Below are 15,119 nucleotides of genomic sequence, written 5' to 3' on the forward strand. Positions count from 1 at the left end.
CCATCCTTTATCCTATCCATCGACCCTCAAGACTCCTCTGAACAACCACAAGACATCAACAACATCCTCATTGATTGTTGACCATCCTTTGGACCATCATCCGCTCTGTGAATCTTATTGCCGGCCATCCCGTTGAACTCCACACCAACGGACAGTATCGGAGCCCTTCCAACCCGTCAACCATCTTGCAACGTGTTCCTCCCAAGTCGCAGTCCGCTTCGCAATCTTCAGTATGGCGGTTGGTATCGTTCAGACTGTTCGCCCTGGCACCCTGGCTGCCTTTGAGTGCAGCCTCAATGTCGACATGAACCGCTTCGACAGGCTGGTCCTGGCACTCAAGGAAGCTCTAGGACCATCATCTGGTCTGACGTCGGACGATGTGGACGTCGAGTTCCTGACCAAGCTGATGAAGGACTACAAGTCCGATGAGAGGGAATGGGCCAAGTTCGCCATGGGCGACGCTAGCAGAGGATACACTAGGAACCTAGTGGACGAAGGCAACGGCAAGAGCAACTTGGTATGTCTCCCCGCCCAGTGTTGACCCCTGACGGGAGGGTTTGTTTACTTGCCCCTGAGCGATTGACTGATTGGACGAAAACAGCTTGTTCTCGTGTGGTCTCCTGGAAAGGGGAGCCCCATCCATGACCACGGCAACGCGCATTGCCTGATGAAAATTCTCCGCGGCGACTTGACAGAAACGAGATATGCCTTTCCCGAGGCGGGTGAGGAGGAGGAGAAGCCAATGAAGGTGATATCGGAGAAGGTGTACAAGGAGAACCAGGTAGCATACATGGCCGATGAGCTCGGTGTACACAGGGTTTGGAACAGAGGCAGCGACTTCGCTGTCTCACTTCACTTGTACACGCCACCAAATGTTGCGAAGGGGGGTTGCCATATCTTCAGTGAAGAGACAGGGAAGAAAAGCCACATCAAGAACTGCGGGTACTACTCGGCGTATGGAAAGAAGTTGTGAGAAAGGGGAGGCTGTTGTTGTCATGGGAATAATAAGGGAAGCCGGCGTTTGGTTGTCAGCACTTGCTGCTCGGAGTTGGAGGGATTTGCTTTTGGATAATGATCATGACCACACCAAGTAGCGTAGTGATAATGCAGACTGATTTGACAATGAGAGATGTACTTCCCTATGAACTGAACATTGTTGTTGTTGTCCTTGACTGTTGAAGCGTGCCATCGTGTTGTGGATAATGGTCCCAAGGAGGAAGTGGCTCTCGGGGTACTGGTTGTCAAATGCTGGGTGAGTGTCGCATCGCAACAAAAGGGGTACCGATGGAATACAGGGGAAAGGGAGACATCTCCAGGCGGTCGCAGGTGCTGTAGAGAAGAGGAAATAGGGAGAAAAGGAGGAGAAAGGGTCGATGTCGTCGACACCTCAAGGCCATGCTCTTCCAACCCATCCATTTTGGGACTAGCGCGGATTGCACCATCGATTGCCAATGAGAAACAGACCCACTCTGGAGCACCCATCACCGTGGGCTGTCACGGGACTCAGCACGTGTTTCCTTCGAGGCATCTGTCATTCACCGTTCAGTCCTGAGCGGCTTCTTTGAAGAATCCATGGCCTCAGCACAGTCTGTTGAATCAGTATGCATATGCCCCTCCCGTGGTGACGATGTCTTCTTCGTCATCTACTCTCGGGATCTTCGGCTTAACTCGGGGGGAACGACTTGCTCAGCGTCGCAGGATCAGTTCTTATAGATCCTTCTAATGCGATGCTATGCACTTCGAAATGAACCAGCAAGTCTTCCAGCATGCACGGTTCTCAAGTCCGATTGTTCACCAGCGCAAGCTTCTCCTCGTGAGCCGGAGGGAATTAAGCCGGTCCAGGGCTCCCGTCTTTCTTACCTTCCTATCTGACCGGGTTGTGTAACCCATCACCAAGTACCGATCTGTGCCGTCCGATGTGCCTGACTTCGGATGTTGCTGTCTCGTTTTATCTGACACTTGCGTCACCCACAAACAGTTTCTCCCACGTTTACCAGCTACGCAGGAGTACAGACTACGCCAATCAAGCCGCGTTCAAACAAAGCCTTGTTCCTGGTGGCTGGTTACCTGGCAATAAAACAGGTCCTGGGCCCTGTGGAAGCTAATGTTCCGCGTGTCACTCCAAGTCGAGACACCGCCATGCTTTTGAACGAAACAGTGGATTTCATTCTCACTTGAGCGGTCTGAAGCAAGGCTCTTTCTTGATCCTCTCCAAGAAGTGGTCGCTGGTGGACAACTTGGGGATGGTTGACTGAGGCACAGCACTTTGCGTCAACCAGTCGGACAGCCCCTTAGATTTCCGCAACCCGACGCAGCCTACCTTATTTTCGCACTTGTCTGTTTGCATGACACCTTTGCCGCAGAGACGCAGCGGAGATCGTGAGGAAATCGTCCAAGAGCCCATCGTTCTTCCCGAAGCGCCGCAGCCGGGGCCCCTCTGCTCAGCACAGCACCCGTGGCACCCGGACCGGCAGTGTGTAATCTGACATATGTCCATACTTGACCGGACTTGGGCTTCTACATTGTTCGTTGACAGCCACATTTACACAACTATTTGTTCCTGACCCACATGCTTCCGCCTCGTTCTGGTATGTCACTTCAAACTTGGCGATGAGGATATTGGGCATATCTTGAGACTTCAAGATGGCGGCAGAGGATCCCCATACTCCGGAGAACGAGATCGACAGCCTGACCCCTCTACCGCTGGATCACCGTCGAGGTCTCTGGGGTGTTTCCGTCCTGGCCGGCCTGTCGTTCGTTTCTTCTACGGTTCTCCTCGTGTATCTCACCGTCAAGCTCGTGCGATGGCACCTCAAGCAATGGAGATTGGAACGGCAACAGTCTACAGACGCTCAGGCACCTTCGTCGATCGATCTCACGCTTGGGCTTGCAGAGCGACATTTCTTTCCACCGTGCAGGAGGAACAACAGCCGCGGCAGAGAGAATGCCGAGTCGACACCACGCAAGAAGGCATACCCAAACCAGTTCCTCGTTTTGGTTTATAACCTGCTCCTGGCCGATATCCACCAAGCCAGCGCTTTTTTGCTGAACGCAGTCTGGTTAGGAAGAGATGGTATCATCGTTCACACTCCCGCGTGCTGGGCTCAGGGATGGCTTGTTTCCACCGGCGACCTCTCGTCAAGCTGCTTCATCACCGCCATCGCCGTCCACACCTATCTGGCAGTAGTCCGGAACTACACCCCTCCGCAACGCGCAGTTTACGCCACCGTTATTGGGCTCTGGGTGTTCAACTACCTCGTGGCAGGTCTGGGGGTTATCATCACCAGGAACGGAGCAGACGGCGGGGGGTTGTACGTTAGAGCTGCAGCCTGGGTAATGCCTCCCTGCCTTCCCCCCCCTTAATCGTCATACTAACAACCCGCCAGTGCTGGATCAACATCCACTACGAAACCCACCGCCTGGCCCTCCACTACCTCTGGATCTTTGTCTCTCTATTCCTCACCTCGGCGCTTTACATTTCTGTCTTTTTATCTCTGCGTGCAAAATCCCACACCGAAAGTAGACTAACCCGCTCCCAGCCAAAACCCCTGCCATCCAACCAGCAACAAAAAGCGTTTTTGCTTTATCCCCTAATCTACATAATCTGCACCCTGCCCCTCGCTCTCGGGAGGATAGCCACCATGGCTGGGGCTCATGTCCCAATATCGTATTTTTGTACGGCGGGGGCCTTGATTGCGAGTAATGGGTGGTTGGATGTGCTACTTTGGGGGGTGACGAGGCATAGGTTGATTTTTACCGAGGGGGGGATAGATTCGGAGGAGTCGGGGATTGGGAGTTTCGGGGTGCCCGAGTTGGGGATGGGGGGGGTGGAGGGGGCGGGATTATTAGGACGCCGGTGGGGAGGAGGTTTGGTAATCTGGTTTGGGTGCATGCTGCTGCTGGGAAGGGGAGGAGGGAGGGGAGGGGGAAGAGGAGGGGAGGAATAAGAGTGATAGCCAGGAGACGTTGACTGGGATGATGGGGGTGGGGATGGGGGGAGGGAGGAGAGGGGGGGATAAAGATGGATACGGTTACTAGTGTTACTGTTGTTGATGTTGGGGAGAGGGGGAAGGGGTTGTAGAGAGTGAGGGGAGTGAATGAAGATGACTTTGTACGGATGAAAATCGCCTCAAAGGTTGAAGAGCTTTCCAATCTTTATACCCACAACTGCCGAGTAGCCTCTGTGGTTCTTGCCGTGTTTGTGAGTTGGATTAAGTGATCCTCTCTGGCGACTGCGCGGTCAGCTCGCAAGGTTTACAACGTCCTTCCAACTTGGATATCAGCCCGACTACAGTACCTCTCCTTTATCCACGACAGGAAGCAGCCGGCGACAACACCGACGTAGACAGCCAGCCAACACCCCTTTCCAGCCTCCGTCTTCGACATCACCATTGATATCCCACTTCCCATTCTAAAAACCGAACCCCGCCGGGCAGCAACCGTCACCCTCACTCCCAAGACAAGACCAACCTGTCTCGCCATGTCACTTTCACACCTCAACCTCGACTTTCCACCAACTTGATATTACACCAACCACCCCCGTCCTCATCCCTGCATCTCTCTCCACAAATAGCTACAAACCTAACTCCCAACAACACACCACCCGTCCCTCCCAAAGAAACCAAAGTCCATCTCCTTCCCACCACCGAGACCCCTCATCCGCTCTACCGACACCAGAAACTCCTCAGGTAGTTTGGGGGGTCATAGAGGGTTGGGAATCATGTCAAGTATTGTGAGGGAAAACCAGGATGTCGGTGGGGGTCGTTAACGTTGCGTCACATGTCACCTGGAGGTGCAGTTGCGGTTGGAGTTGATTGTTTCAAACTGGGGAACGTCAATATGGTACGGGCTGTTCTGATGTAGAAAAGGGTGAGAGGTTTGGTTTTTCAAGTCTGGATAGGCAAGGTTGCCGAGTTTGGTCGAGGCCCATGTTATCTTTGACCATCTCTTGAGGCGTGGGCGGCATCATAATCTGCGTCAAGTCACCTTGGTGTGTCATGATTGTGTTGCTACTGGATTGAATTGAATAGGTGGGTGCTATAGACATCGGGCTAAGATTTTTGTGCCCGGTGCACGACTGGTGTTTGATATCCAGAGAAGGGCTCTGAGTTGTACAGTGAACTGATCAACGTGGATAAAGTCAACCATTTCCCACATAGATAAACCCACCTGTGTCGTGTCTTGGTTCAACCTTGCAATAGCCCATCAAGTGACGGGCAACAACACTTCGCAATACCCCTCAGCTTCCTATTCACAATCTCGTTAGAGCATATCCTTCCCAGCTGAAATCAAACCACCCCCCCAACTGCATCAAAAATTCCCTGATTTCTCCCTCTCACGATAGTTTTTTTGTTCCCCTCCAACTTCGTGTTTGAATTCCCAGCTGACGTCGTTGCGGCTGTGTAGCCACTAGAACCTTTGCCACCACACCAAGTCGAGGCATATTGTCACTCGCCAAGTCTTCAAGACACAATTGCCCGTGGTTCCGATAGGACCGGCAGACCAGGAGAGCAGAAGCTGGCCCCCCATATGTACCTGTATGCAGGTGCTCAACTGACGATAGTTGCTTCAACTTTGGTTTTGCCGATCTTATCCGCCGCGGGAAGCCCATTGCCCTGAATACCGAAACCTGAAGGTGTGAAGAGACTGCGCCGCGATGCTGCAGCAGTTAGTTTTCGAACCGGTGCGTGGCTCATACCAAGCCCACCCACAACCCAACCCGAAGTGGTGTTGCTACATAGCTGAAAGGTTATAGTCTCAGGATATGAGCCACGCGAGTTTCCAGAATAGTGGTTAGATTGCCGATCCTTTCTCGAATGTCACGTCTAGAATGAAACCCTCGATGGCCAAATGCGGGTGAGCTGGAAGTGACCATTGCTTGGTTTCAAGCTCGAGACATATGGGCGGTGCCGCAGTGCTGCTGTTGCATATGGTACCATAAGCAGTATAGATTGGACGAGATGGCGGTGAGTCGGTGCTCAGTGGGTTTTATTTTCTCTTGTCTGTTGTTTTTTTGACTGCGCCGTTGAGGAAATACAACGCCTACACAAGGTCCCTGCTGGGAATGAAGCTTTGGCCAAGGAAGAGACAACAAGTGGGATGGGGTTGGAGATGGTGAGGAACCAACGAGATAGATGGTTGCCCATTTTTGTCCGTTCTTGCTGCGCTGGCAAACATGCATAGACTGCGCCATGGGGTTGCGCAGGATTGGGCCAGTGGCCGGAATGACGATGTGGAATGACATAGCGAGATGTTGACGAGAAAACAGGCGATTCTTTGGATGAGTTGTCTGATTGAAGAAGTCCTTATCGTGTAAGTGATAAGGGTGGGGTTAGGGTTGGCAACAGGAAGATCAACCCGCATGAAATGGGCTGCTGCATGAGAAGGTCTCTTGCTCATCACGCTCGGTCTGGGTTCTCCGGGAGTTTCGTTCATGTACTCGCTCGAACCATTCCTAGCTTCATCCATGCTTTCTACGACTTTTACAGTTCATGCCGGACGGGATGTCGTTGTTGCAGAAAAGAGCTGTCTGAGCTGGCCCCCAGATGCTATGCCCTGGCGATCAGTCGGTAGCGGCCGCCGTCTGAGAGACCCTCTTCCCATCCGTTGTCAGCAAAATCTGGAGAAGGAGCTCGGCAAGCGTCAGATGCGAGAAGGCGGCGCTGCTCGAGCTCATGATGTGAAGTCGTACAAGCTCCGAGGTGTTCGGAGGAGGGACGGGAGGGGTGCAGGGTGGATCCTCAGAGTGAAACAAGAGATATGCCCCTCTCATCTTCCAAAAATATCAGACGCTAGCGGCATTCACACCAGACTATCACACTGTATCTACATCATTATTTCATATCAAAGCCTTTTTGAATCAGAGTCACGAGATGCACCATCTCGCCTCACTGCAACTTCAAGGGTAGCTTACTTCTTCAGCTGCTGCACCGCTGCCAGGAATTTTTAAGGGTTCTCATGGCGTCTTCCTGCACGATCTGCCTCTCTTCCAAGGCCTGTGCAGGCCTGCTTCCCAGCCGTGTATGCTGAGGCGAGGCGCGGACCACCATCTGACGGATCTTATAAGCGGCTGAAGAGTTGAGATGCTTCCATGATCGGCAACAGGGTAATAATTAGATACTGTAAAAAGAGAGAGAGAAAGAGAGATCATAGATATCTAGACACTTCATCCCGTCGTTCTGGATATTGGGCTTGGCTAGGCAATTGGGACTGCAGGATCCGGCCGTTTCACCGACACCACCCGGCAGTAGCGAGAAGTGACCAAGACCAACAAATCTCGAGGCACCCCCAATCACGCGTCAACGCCCCGAAGCCGCGCGCTGAGGACCACCGAACACGACCCAGTGCCGTGCGCGCCGCGGCGGCGAAGGGTTGCTCTGACCCAATGACCGATATCCTCGCACTCAGGTCATAAACAGACACCAAAACATCGACTTGGCTGTAGAAGTTCTGTGAGCTGTCCCACGTGGAAATAACGGTTGATATCAAAACAGCCACAGCCAATAACCTGATCCTTCCACAGCACCTTTTCAAACAGATCTGGTGTTGTCAACAACGATACCCGGCATCTGAAGGAAGTGTGTGCCAGACTTATCAAGGTCCCGACACCCTCCAATCTCACCTCACATAATAAGTCCTGTTCCAATTCTCACCCCGAGCGAGAGACCAACAGCGCCGTCTTTACTTAATTCCCGGAGATATCAAGGCTCATGCACCCCTGGCTTGGTCAAACCGACGCTGTGACGATCTAACGCGGCCTTGCCCGCATCCCGCCATCCCCACCTCCGCAGTCCAACTTGGCTTATTCGAGAGCGCGGAAATCGTCAGTTGCGAGAAGGCCAGAGATATTAATAAATGCTACGGACAGAGCAGCCCAGGCAGAGGGATTTCAAGAGGAGAACTGGGGCTGTGGGAAGGACATCAGATACTATGCCTATGATGTGGGACAGGTTGAAGCTCCCTCAAAAGCAGGACGACGAGGGGTTGAGATTAGGTCTGGGATACAGTAACTATAATGCGCCAAAAAGCCGAGGGTACAGCTACTCGATCAAGGGAGGTCCGCCTCCCCCACGGCCGCCTCGAGAATTTTTGGAGTCTCACCTGTGAGTTGCTGCTTGCTCTCCCATCATCTCACCTCCCTCTTCCTTCCAACCCAAGTCAGGCGGGGGTCACATTCGAGTTTGCTGAGTGCCTGCCGTGTTGCTGTTTTGTGGGCTCGGCTGCAACGAGCTTTTTTTGGGCAACTAAAGCGCCTCATGCTTACCTACACACGAACCCAGTCGGGCGGCTTGACTTCACCTGGACACCTATTTTCAATTACTTCTTCCTTCATTCCAGTCTCTTGCCATCCACCGCAGCTGACTGCATCCGACTTCGCTTCCCCATTGCTAATAGAGTCACGTTGTGCTGCAGTGAGACATCTACTCCCCGCGCAGCAATACAAGAGCCACCTCCCCGCAACCCAGCTCGAATCAAGGTCCGCACCTCCACCTACCGACCACCGTCGTCTGTGTATTCTCAAGACGCACAGGCACCACCGCCCGCCTCGAACTACACAGTAACCGTGGCTACCAAGTACGGCTACCGCTACGGCGGCGGCGGCGGCGGCGGGGCGGAGGAGATCTCCCCGCCAAGTTCTCCGGAGCCCGACTCTGAGGGCGTGAAGCGCTTCTTGCCCGGCGATGTCTCCCCAATAGAGGAGGACGATCACGCAGCAGCTCTTCTCCAGCAGCACCCGGCTTTCCGCAACAACGGTGCTCAGAATGACCACTCGAGACGGCAGCAGACGCCCACCCCCGAGACAGGCAGGCAGTCGCCTCGCCGGGCTCCCAACAGCCGTGGCGGTGGTGCTACCAGCATTCCCATGATGCGTAGGGAACGGAGGAAGCAGTCAGGTACCGTCATGCGCGAGCCAAACTCTACTAATCGGGACCACCCACCACGTCAAGAACCACCCCGCTGGGATCGGCTGACAGGTGAACCGACGGCGGCTGACCGTGCTCGGCCGTCTCAAGGGCCTCCTGCCGAATGTTCTCAAGGTCTGGGAATTACAGCAACTGCCTGGGCATCCCCGCAGACCAGTCCTACACAAGCGCCTCCATCTTTCGCTGACAGAGTGCGGAGGATTGCCAAGAAGGCTGCTGCTGGCCGGGAGAGAGAGCCTCAGCATGACACAGATCCCGCTGCGGGCGCCTTCACATCAAACCGCCCTGGTTGGCGAGGTGCGAGCGGCCGAACTGCCATCGTTGAGCCCGTCCACGACACTCCTGAAGTTGCACCCCTGAGGATCCCCGAGAAGAGCAGCAGGAGAACTCTTACACCAGTACAAGCAGACAAACCAAGGCCTGGCATCTCACTAGGGGGTGTGCCACGGCGAGGACAAACCCCACCCATCAGCCCTCCCGCAACTGAAACGTCCACGGTCAGGGCCGGCCTGCGGGAGACGTCGCACAATGTCGTGCACACTCCGTCCCAGCTGACTCCCCCGACGGCCTATCTCCATTCAGAGAATGCGCAGAGCTACCCGAGCCCGCCGCTTTCGAGCACTCCGCTCAGCGGGGGGGATGCACCAGCCATGGCTGCCAGACAGCTCTCCAGGGATGCCGTCCCCAGCATGGCCGCACTCCCCAGCCCCGAGTTTAACAGCCCGCACGAGTCCAACGTGATTCGCAGAAAGCCACCTCCGTTACATACTCACCATCAACACCAAGACTCGGTCTCCTCTGTCTACTCGCAACCACCTCGAGGACCACTGCACACTTCCCCGCTCACTATTCCTGATATTGCCCCGCCGGCTACCCTAACCGCCAACAACGACACCTACGTCCAGCCTCCCTCTCGCTTCAGCATAACCACATACGCCACCAGCCACACGGGTACAACCCGGGATGACGGCGACGAGCTAGTTGACGAGGACCAGCCACCTGTCCCCTCACTTCCAGTCGGCCTCCACCACGGCGGCAAGATCGACCCGTCCTCTGACAACAGCCCGGTGACGTCTCCGATCGACCAGTTCATGACGTCGCCTTTTACCACCCATACGGAGCAGTTGAGGATGGTAAACCCAGCTGTTGCCCGTGCGCAGGCCATTGAACGCCCCAGTTCTCGTGCTTCAGACATCAACAAGTCTCTGCCTCCAGCACCACCCGAGGGTGAAGCCCAGGATCGTGTCGGGTTGCTGAATGCCCAGTTGAGAGCGTTGGCAAACAGGCGAATCAACATCAACAGGTCCATTACCCAGATGACGGAGATGATGCCGACGGACAAGCTGATGAACAGCGAGGAGGTGATTAGAAAGAGGGAAATCGAAAAGAAGAAGGTAGAGGCGCTGAAGCAGGAGTTGTCTGAGGTGCAGAGGGAGGAGTATGAACTGGGCTTGAAGCTGCACCGGGCTTACAAGAGGCTGGATAGGGATAACGAGTTTGAGCCGACGGGGTTGTGGGTGAGGAGAGTTACGAACTAGGATGGTATTTTTGAGGGAGAGGGGATTGCGGTACGGGTTTTTGTTGGAATGGGACAGGATCTTAAGCGCAGGAGTTTTGTCATGGGTGTTATGGATACTTGTTATTTATTTGATGGGGAGACGGATTATTAGCAGCATGTTTGGCGTTGATTTGTTCATTTTAGCTTGAGCTTGCTTTGGTTGTTTTGCTAGTTTTGGAAGGATTTGGGGAGGGGGGTTTGTGATATGGAAAGAAATAAAAGGATATCAAAAGGGGATGGGCTGGGGGAGAAGGGTATGTGTATGGGGATTGATTGGGGAGGATAGCACGTATATAAGTGTACAGAAATACATATTGTTAACTGTAGATGGCTGTGTACAGGGGAAAGGATGTCATGTCAGTTGTGAATAGTATACACAATGAGGGTATGAAAGGGGGGCCTGCTGCGCACATGTGTGTAAGTCCACTGAGATGGATTGTCTAGGTCTGAGAAGACCGAACACCCAAGCAAAGAGGGCAGGAACCACGTACCAGAGTAATAGAGCAACACAAACAGCCATTCATGAAGATGTCTTGTCGATTTTTGTATGAACAGTTACTCAATCAATATACCCATCTTTTGCAGGAAAAGTACAAAAAAAAAAAAAAAAAAAAAAAAAAGAATACCCTGTCTCGCCTATCGCCTGCCTGCCACGCTATGCCATGCATGAAAAAAGAGAACAAATAACTTACCCCCAGCCACACCAACCAACCAACCAACCTTTTTCACCCTCTGATAAACCCTATACCACCCACCCATTGCTTTTTCCTCTTCCTTCCTTCAAAAACTTTCTACTTAAAAGCCAGTCCAGCTATAGAATGAGTAGCGAAAAAGAAAAGCTGATGATGATGATGATGTTGATGATGATGGGTGGTATATCAAAGGCTTGCAAGGTCGTGGTTGAGTAGGTATATATATGTGCAAAAGAAGCAAGAAAAAGGGAATATATGTAAAACAATAGTTTGGTACAGATAGTTTTCTTTGTTGGCCATGATCAGGTTATCCAGGAGTCATCGACGCCGTGGAGCCAGCTCTACTCCCCGTCTTGCCAGCCGCCGACGCCCCCAGGCTGCTCCTCACGTGGGCGGGCAACGTAGAAGGGATATCCTCGTCATCACCCGATGAGTCCGAGTCGTCATCACCATCGTCGATAGCGATGGGTTGCTTGGAGCTGTTCCCATTCTGGCCATTCAGCGCAGCGGTCGCCGCAGCGGCTTGCGCTGCGAGGTCGGCGTGATTGGGGGGTTTTCCAAGCGCGGGATAAGGATTGCCGGTGTTCTGAACATCTGAACCACCTGCCCCATCAAAGCTGACCGAGACCTTGCGGGTGGGTGTATCCTCCACCCCAGTCCTATAGGGCGTCTGATACCCCCCATTCGTGTCCGTCCTCCTCCTCTTCGCATCGTGCTCCTCCACCTCGGCAGCACCAGGATTTGGCCTTGGCGTATTGGCAGCCACCCACCCAGCTGCCGGTGGCCTAACAGGCACAGGGACATCGCTAATGACCACTGGCCTATCCTCTGTCTTGCCAGCAGGCCCCATGGACGCCCTCGCTTGGTCCTTTTCAGCCTGCTTGATGCCCAGACGCTCCCTCTCAGCCTGAATCTCTGCCTTGGTACGTCGTTCACGCAGCCTGACTCCGTACTTCTTCCGGATCATCGATTGCTTGGTGCCGAAGCTGTTTCTGAGACCCTCGACTCTCTGGCGTCTTTCGTTTTCATCAGGAATGGCTTCCGCCTCGGCAAATCTTGGTCGGTATTTGATCTCGGCCTCGTGAAGCTCTTCGTTCATCGCTTGGAATTGTTCAGGCGTGAGGTGAGCATATGGATCGCCCGGGATGGGTGAGGCTGTCGGCGTTCCTGCCAATGCGCGATTCACGAGCTGGGATCGCGCTGGAGTTGACAAGGAAGCGTTAGGGGTCCCGTTTGGCGCCGATGAGGCAATCGGTACGGGGCTAGCATGCTGAATGGGAGCAGCTCTTGGGGGTCGACCAGGCCCACGAGGAAGTTTGACCGTATCAAAATGACCGCAAACTCTACCGTTGAGGTGGCCATTCAGATCTACTAGTTCTGTGAAGCCCTGACCGCAGTATGGGCATGAGTGCTTGAATCCAGCCGAGGTGGGTGGTAATATAGTGCAAATGCTGTATGCAGTGTGCTACACATAGCAGGTCAGCACGCTAATTCTTTGTCAAAACCGGCATGTACTCACATATTCAAAAGCCGAAGTCTGAGCAAAAGTACGGAAGCACCTAGCACACTGAAGCATTGGATGTTGCGACGACGGGGGAGCAGACGGAGCAGGAGGATAGCCAGCCGCCGGTTGGGTAGGGTGAGCTTGGTGGCCATTAGGAGCAGCGGCAGCCGGATGAGCTTGGCCCTGTTGTTGTTCTGGGATCACATCGCCCAGCTCATACCCCAGCCGTTCAGCTTTCGCGAGAGCATTGGTCAGTGGAGCGGCCTCGATGGTTAAAAGTCGCTTTTCCAGACATTTGTCGAGGAAGTTGTCGCTGGCCTTGTCGATAATCATGTCGGCGACCTTGTCGATATCCGCGGTAGTAAAGTGGTTCATAATGTCGACAATGGAGTCGGCCACCATCTTGGCTCCAAAGTCGCGGACGGCACGTTGTGTGATGGACGGGACCGCATGATGAATAGAAGCATTGAGCTGTTGAGCGGTTAGTGGGAACGGCACCGGACCACATTTGTTATGCGAAGTCGGGACAATGGTCGAGCCGGGCGGAGGACGGTATGGCGATTCGGGCATGGCTGTGTGAGAGGGAGGAGGGAGGTGAGATGAAAATCAGATCAAAGGTAGAATGAGACGTATCATAGATACGAGGGTATAAAGAAAACAGCTGGCGGGCAGGCAAAGAACAAGCAAGCCATCCACTCTTGCCCTGCAACTGACGAGAGTATCTTTCCACAGCTCCCCACCGGCAAGAGCAACTCTGCCCATTACAGGGAGCAAGCGCGAGGACAATAGGCGAGGGCGAGGGCATGGGTGCTCGGGATGGGGGCGCGTCAAAAGAATGGATGAATGAATGCGGGTAAAGTGTGGAAATACCGAGACATAAAGAGGGTAATTAATATGAGATATGCAACTTACGATGAAAGCTTGATGAAACTCTGTGCCCAACAGGCATTTTTCCCAGTGGTCCCGCACAATGCGTCGGACGGCCTCGGGAAGACTCTGCTGGATCGCATAAGTCATGCGCGTGCAGTCGTCGACAAACTTGGGGTTGGCGCTGGCATGGTCTAGCGTCGGCGATGGGAAGCCTCCTGAGTTTTGCGCCGGCATATGGCTGGTCCTCCGAGCAGGCGGGTCCATGATCACGGGCCGGTCAGTCATGGACCGCCGGGGAAGCGGCTGCGATGGCAAAGTATGCTGGGGATAATGATGGGGCTGTGGCTGGTGATGGTGCTGGGGCTGCTGGTGCGCGTGGTGAACTGCCGGTGGGTGATGGGCAGATGGTGGTGGATGGCTGGGCGCGGTCCAACGGTGCCAATGTTGGGGTTGCGACTGAGGTTGCGACTGTGGTGGTTGTGGCGGCGGCGGCGGAGGAATTTGTTCACGCGTTTGTGGAGACACGACACGCACTGAAGGGTGAAATTGGGGTGGGTGCACAGGGTGCGCTTGATGCGATGGCGGCTGCGCTTGCCCAGGATGCGCAAGAGGTTGCGAAGGCAGGGACGGGGCCGGGTGATGATTTTGTGCTGCCGGAGTCGGTCTTGGTGGTGGCAGTGGTTGTTGTTGCGGTGGTGGAGGCTGAGAATGTTGCTGTTGCGAGGGTTGTTGCGGAGGTGGAAGTTGTGGGGCCGGGCCGGTGGGAGCGGGACCTTGGGCAGGCACTGAGACGGAAGCTGGGGTTGGAGCTGGAGCTGGAGCTGGAGCTGGGGCCGCAGGTGGAGGGGCTGATGAGAGGACTGGTGGTGCTGTTGCTGGTGCTGGTGCTGTTGCTGGTGCTGGTGCTGGTGCTGGTGCTGGTGCTGGTGCTGGTGCTGGTGCTGGTGCTGGTGCTGGTGCTGGTGCTGGTGCTGGTGCTGGTGCCGGCGCTGGAGCTGTTGTGGACGTTTGAACCTCCTCACCGTCCGGCTTTACCACTGGTGGCTTGTTCACACTACTTCCAGGCCGGCCGATGGCCTCTGATATCGAGGCCACAAGCCCATTTACTGTTCCTGGTTCCCGGGGATGGGAGAAGGGGTTTTCGGAACGCGTCTCCGAACTGGCCGGTTGAGCACCGACCACGGGCACGGCATTTTCAGTCGTCCGTGACGGTGTTTGTTGCCGGATACTTGGGACCACCGGACTGGACTCTGCCGGCGGGTTTTCGTGTTGCCCCGTGGACGGTGAGCTTGTCACTGCCGCTGCTGCTGATGGTTCTTGTCCATGAGTCTCCATGGTTTTTACTGTCTGTTTGGCTGTGGCTTCCTGGTTCTGTGGTTGCTGCAAGTGGCTTTCATGTAACTGTGTTGCGAGCCGAAAGCATCCAAAATGCTCCTTCATGACCCTAGGACCTTCCACCCTTCACAGATGCAGCTCAGTGATGTTTCTTGGCTGTCTGGATCTGCATCGAGTTTGAGCTTCCAGCCAATTGCTGTAAAGTGCAGGACGGGCTTGGACGCGGCAGAGGTACC

At 54.4% G+C, this 15,119-nt stretch overlaps 5 protein-coding genes across 5 annotated transcripts; 3 read left to right on the forward strand and 2 right to left on the reverse strand.

Moving 5' to 3' along the window:
* Positions 1-232: 232 nt before the first annotated feature.
* Positions 233-1,146, forward strand: QC764_601190 (uncharacterized protein; the record flags this gene model as incomplete). Its single annotated transcript, XM_062948635.1, has 2 exons — positions 233-517; positions 602-1,146. The coding sequence occupies 2 exons, from the start codon at positions 233-235 to the stop codon at positions 971-973; spliced, it is 657 nt and encodes a 218-aa protein (XP_062797626.1). The 3' UTR covers positions 974-1,146.
* Positions 1,147-1,566: 420 nt separating this feature from the next.
* QC764_601180 (uncharacterized protein) lies at positions 1,567-3,947 on the forward strand (the record flags this gene model as incomplete). The annotated part of the gene is made up of 2 exons (XM_062948634.1): positions 1,567-3,333; positions 3,387-3,947. Exons 1-2 carry the CDS (start codon positions 2,644-2,646, stop codon positions 3,945-3,947), a joined length of 1,251 nt encoding a protein of 416 aa, XP_062797627.1. The 5' UTR covers positions 1,567-2,643.
* A 1,388-nt stretch (positions 3,948-5,335) lies between these two features.
* Positions 5,336-5,611, reverse strand: QC764_601170 (uncharacterized protein; the record flags this gene model as incomplete). Its single annotated transcript, XM_062948633.1, has 1 exon — positions 5,336-5,611. One exon carries the CDS (start codon positions 5,609-5,611, stop codon positions 5,336-5,338), a length of 276 nt encoding a protein of 91 aa, XP_062797628.1.
* Positions 5,612-6,476: 865 nt separating this feature from the next.
* QC764_601160 (uncharacterized protein) lies at positions 6,477-10,671 on the forward strand. Its single transcript, XM_062948632.1, has 2 exons — positions 6,477-8,102; positions 8,413-10,671. The coding sequence occupies exons 1-2, from the start codon at positions 7,855-7,857 to the stop codon at positions 10,460-10,462; spliced, it is 2,298 nt and encodes a 765-aa protein (XP_062797629.1). The 5' UTR covers positions 6,477-7,854; the 3' UTR covers positions 10,463-10,671.
* Positions 10,672-11,254: 583 nt separating this feature from the next.
* Positions 11,255-14,988, reverse strand: QC764_601140 (uncharacterized protein; the record flags this gene model as incomplete). Its single annotated transcript, XM_062948631.1, has 4 exons — positions 11,255-12,639; positions 12,694-13,149; positions 13,591-14,417; positions 14,478-14,988. 4 exons carry the CDS (start codon positions 14,986-14,988, stop codon positions 11,482-11,484), a joined length of 2,952 nt encoding a protein of 983 aa, XP_062797630.1. The 3' UTR covers positions 11,255-11,481.
* Between the last annotated feature and the right edge of the window lie 131 nt (positions 14,989-15,119).

This window comes from Podospora pseudoanserina, chromosome 6 (assembly GCF_035222485.1).
Source record: "Podospora pseudoanserina strain CBS 124.78 chromosome 6, whole genome shotgun sequence".
Lineage (NCBI taxonomy): Eukaryota > Fungi > Ascomycota > Sordariomycetes > Sordariales > Podosporaceae > Podospora > Podospora pseudoanserina.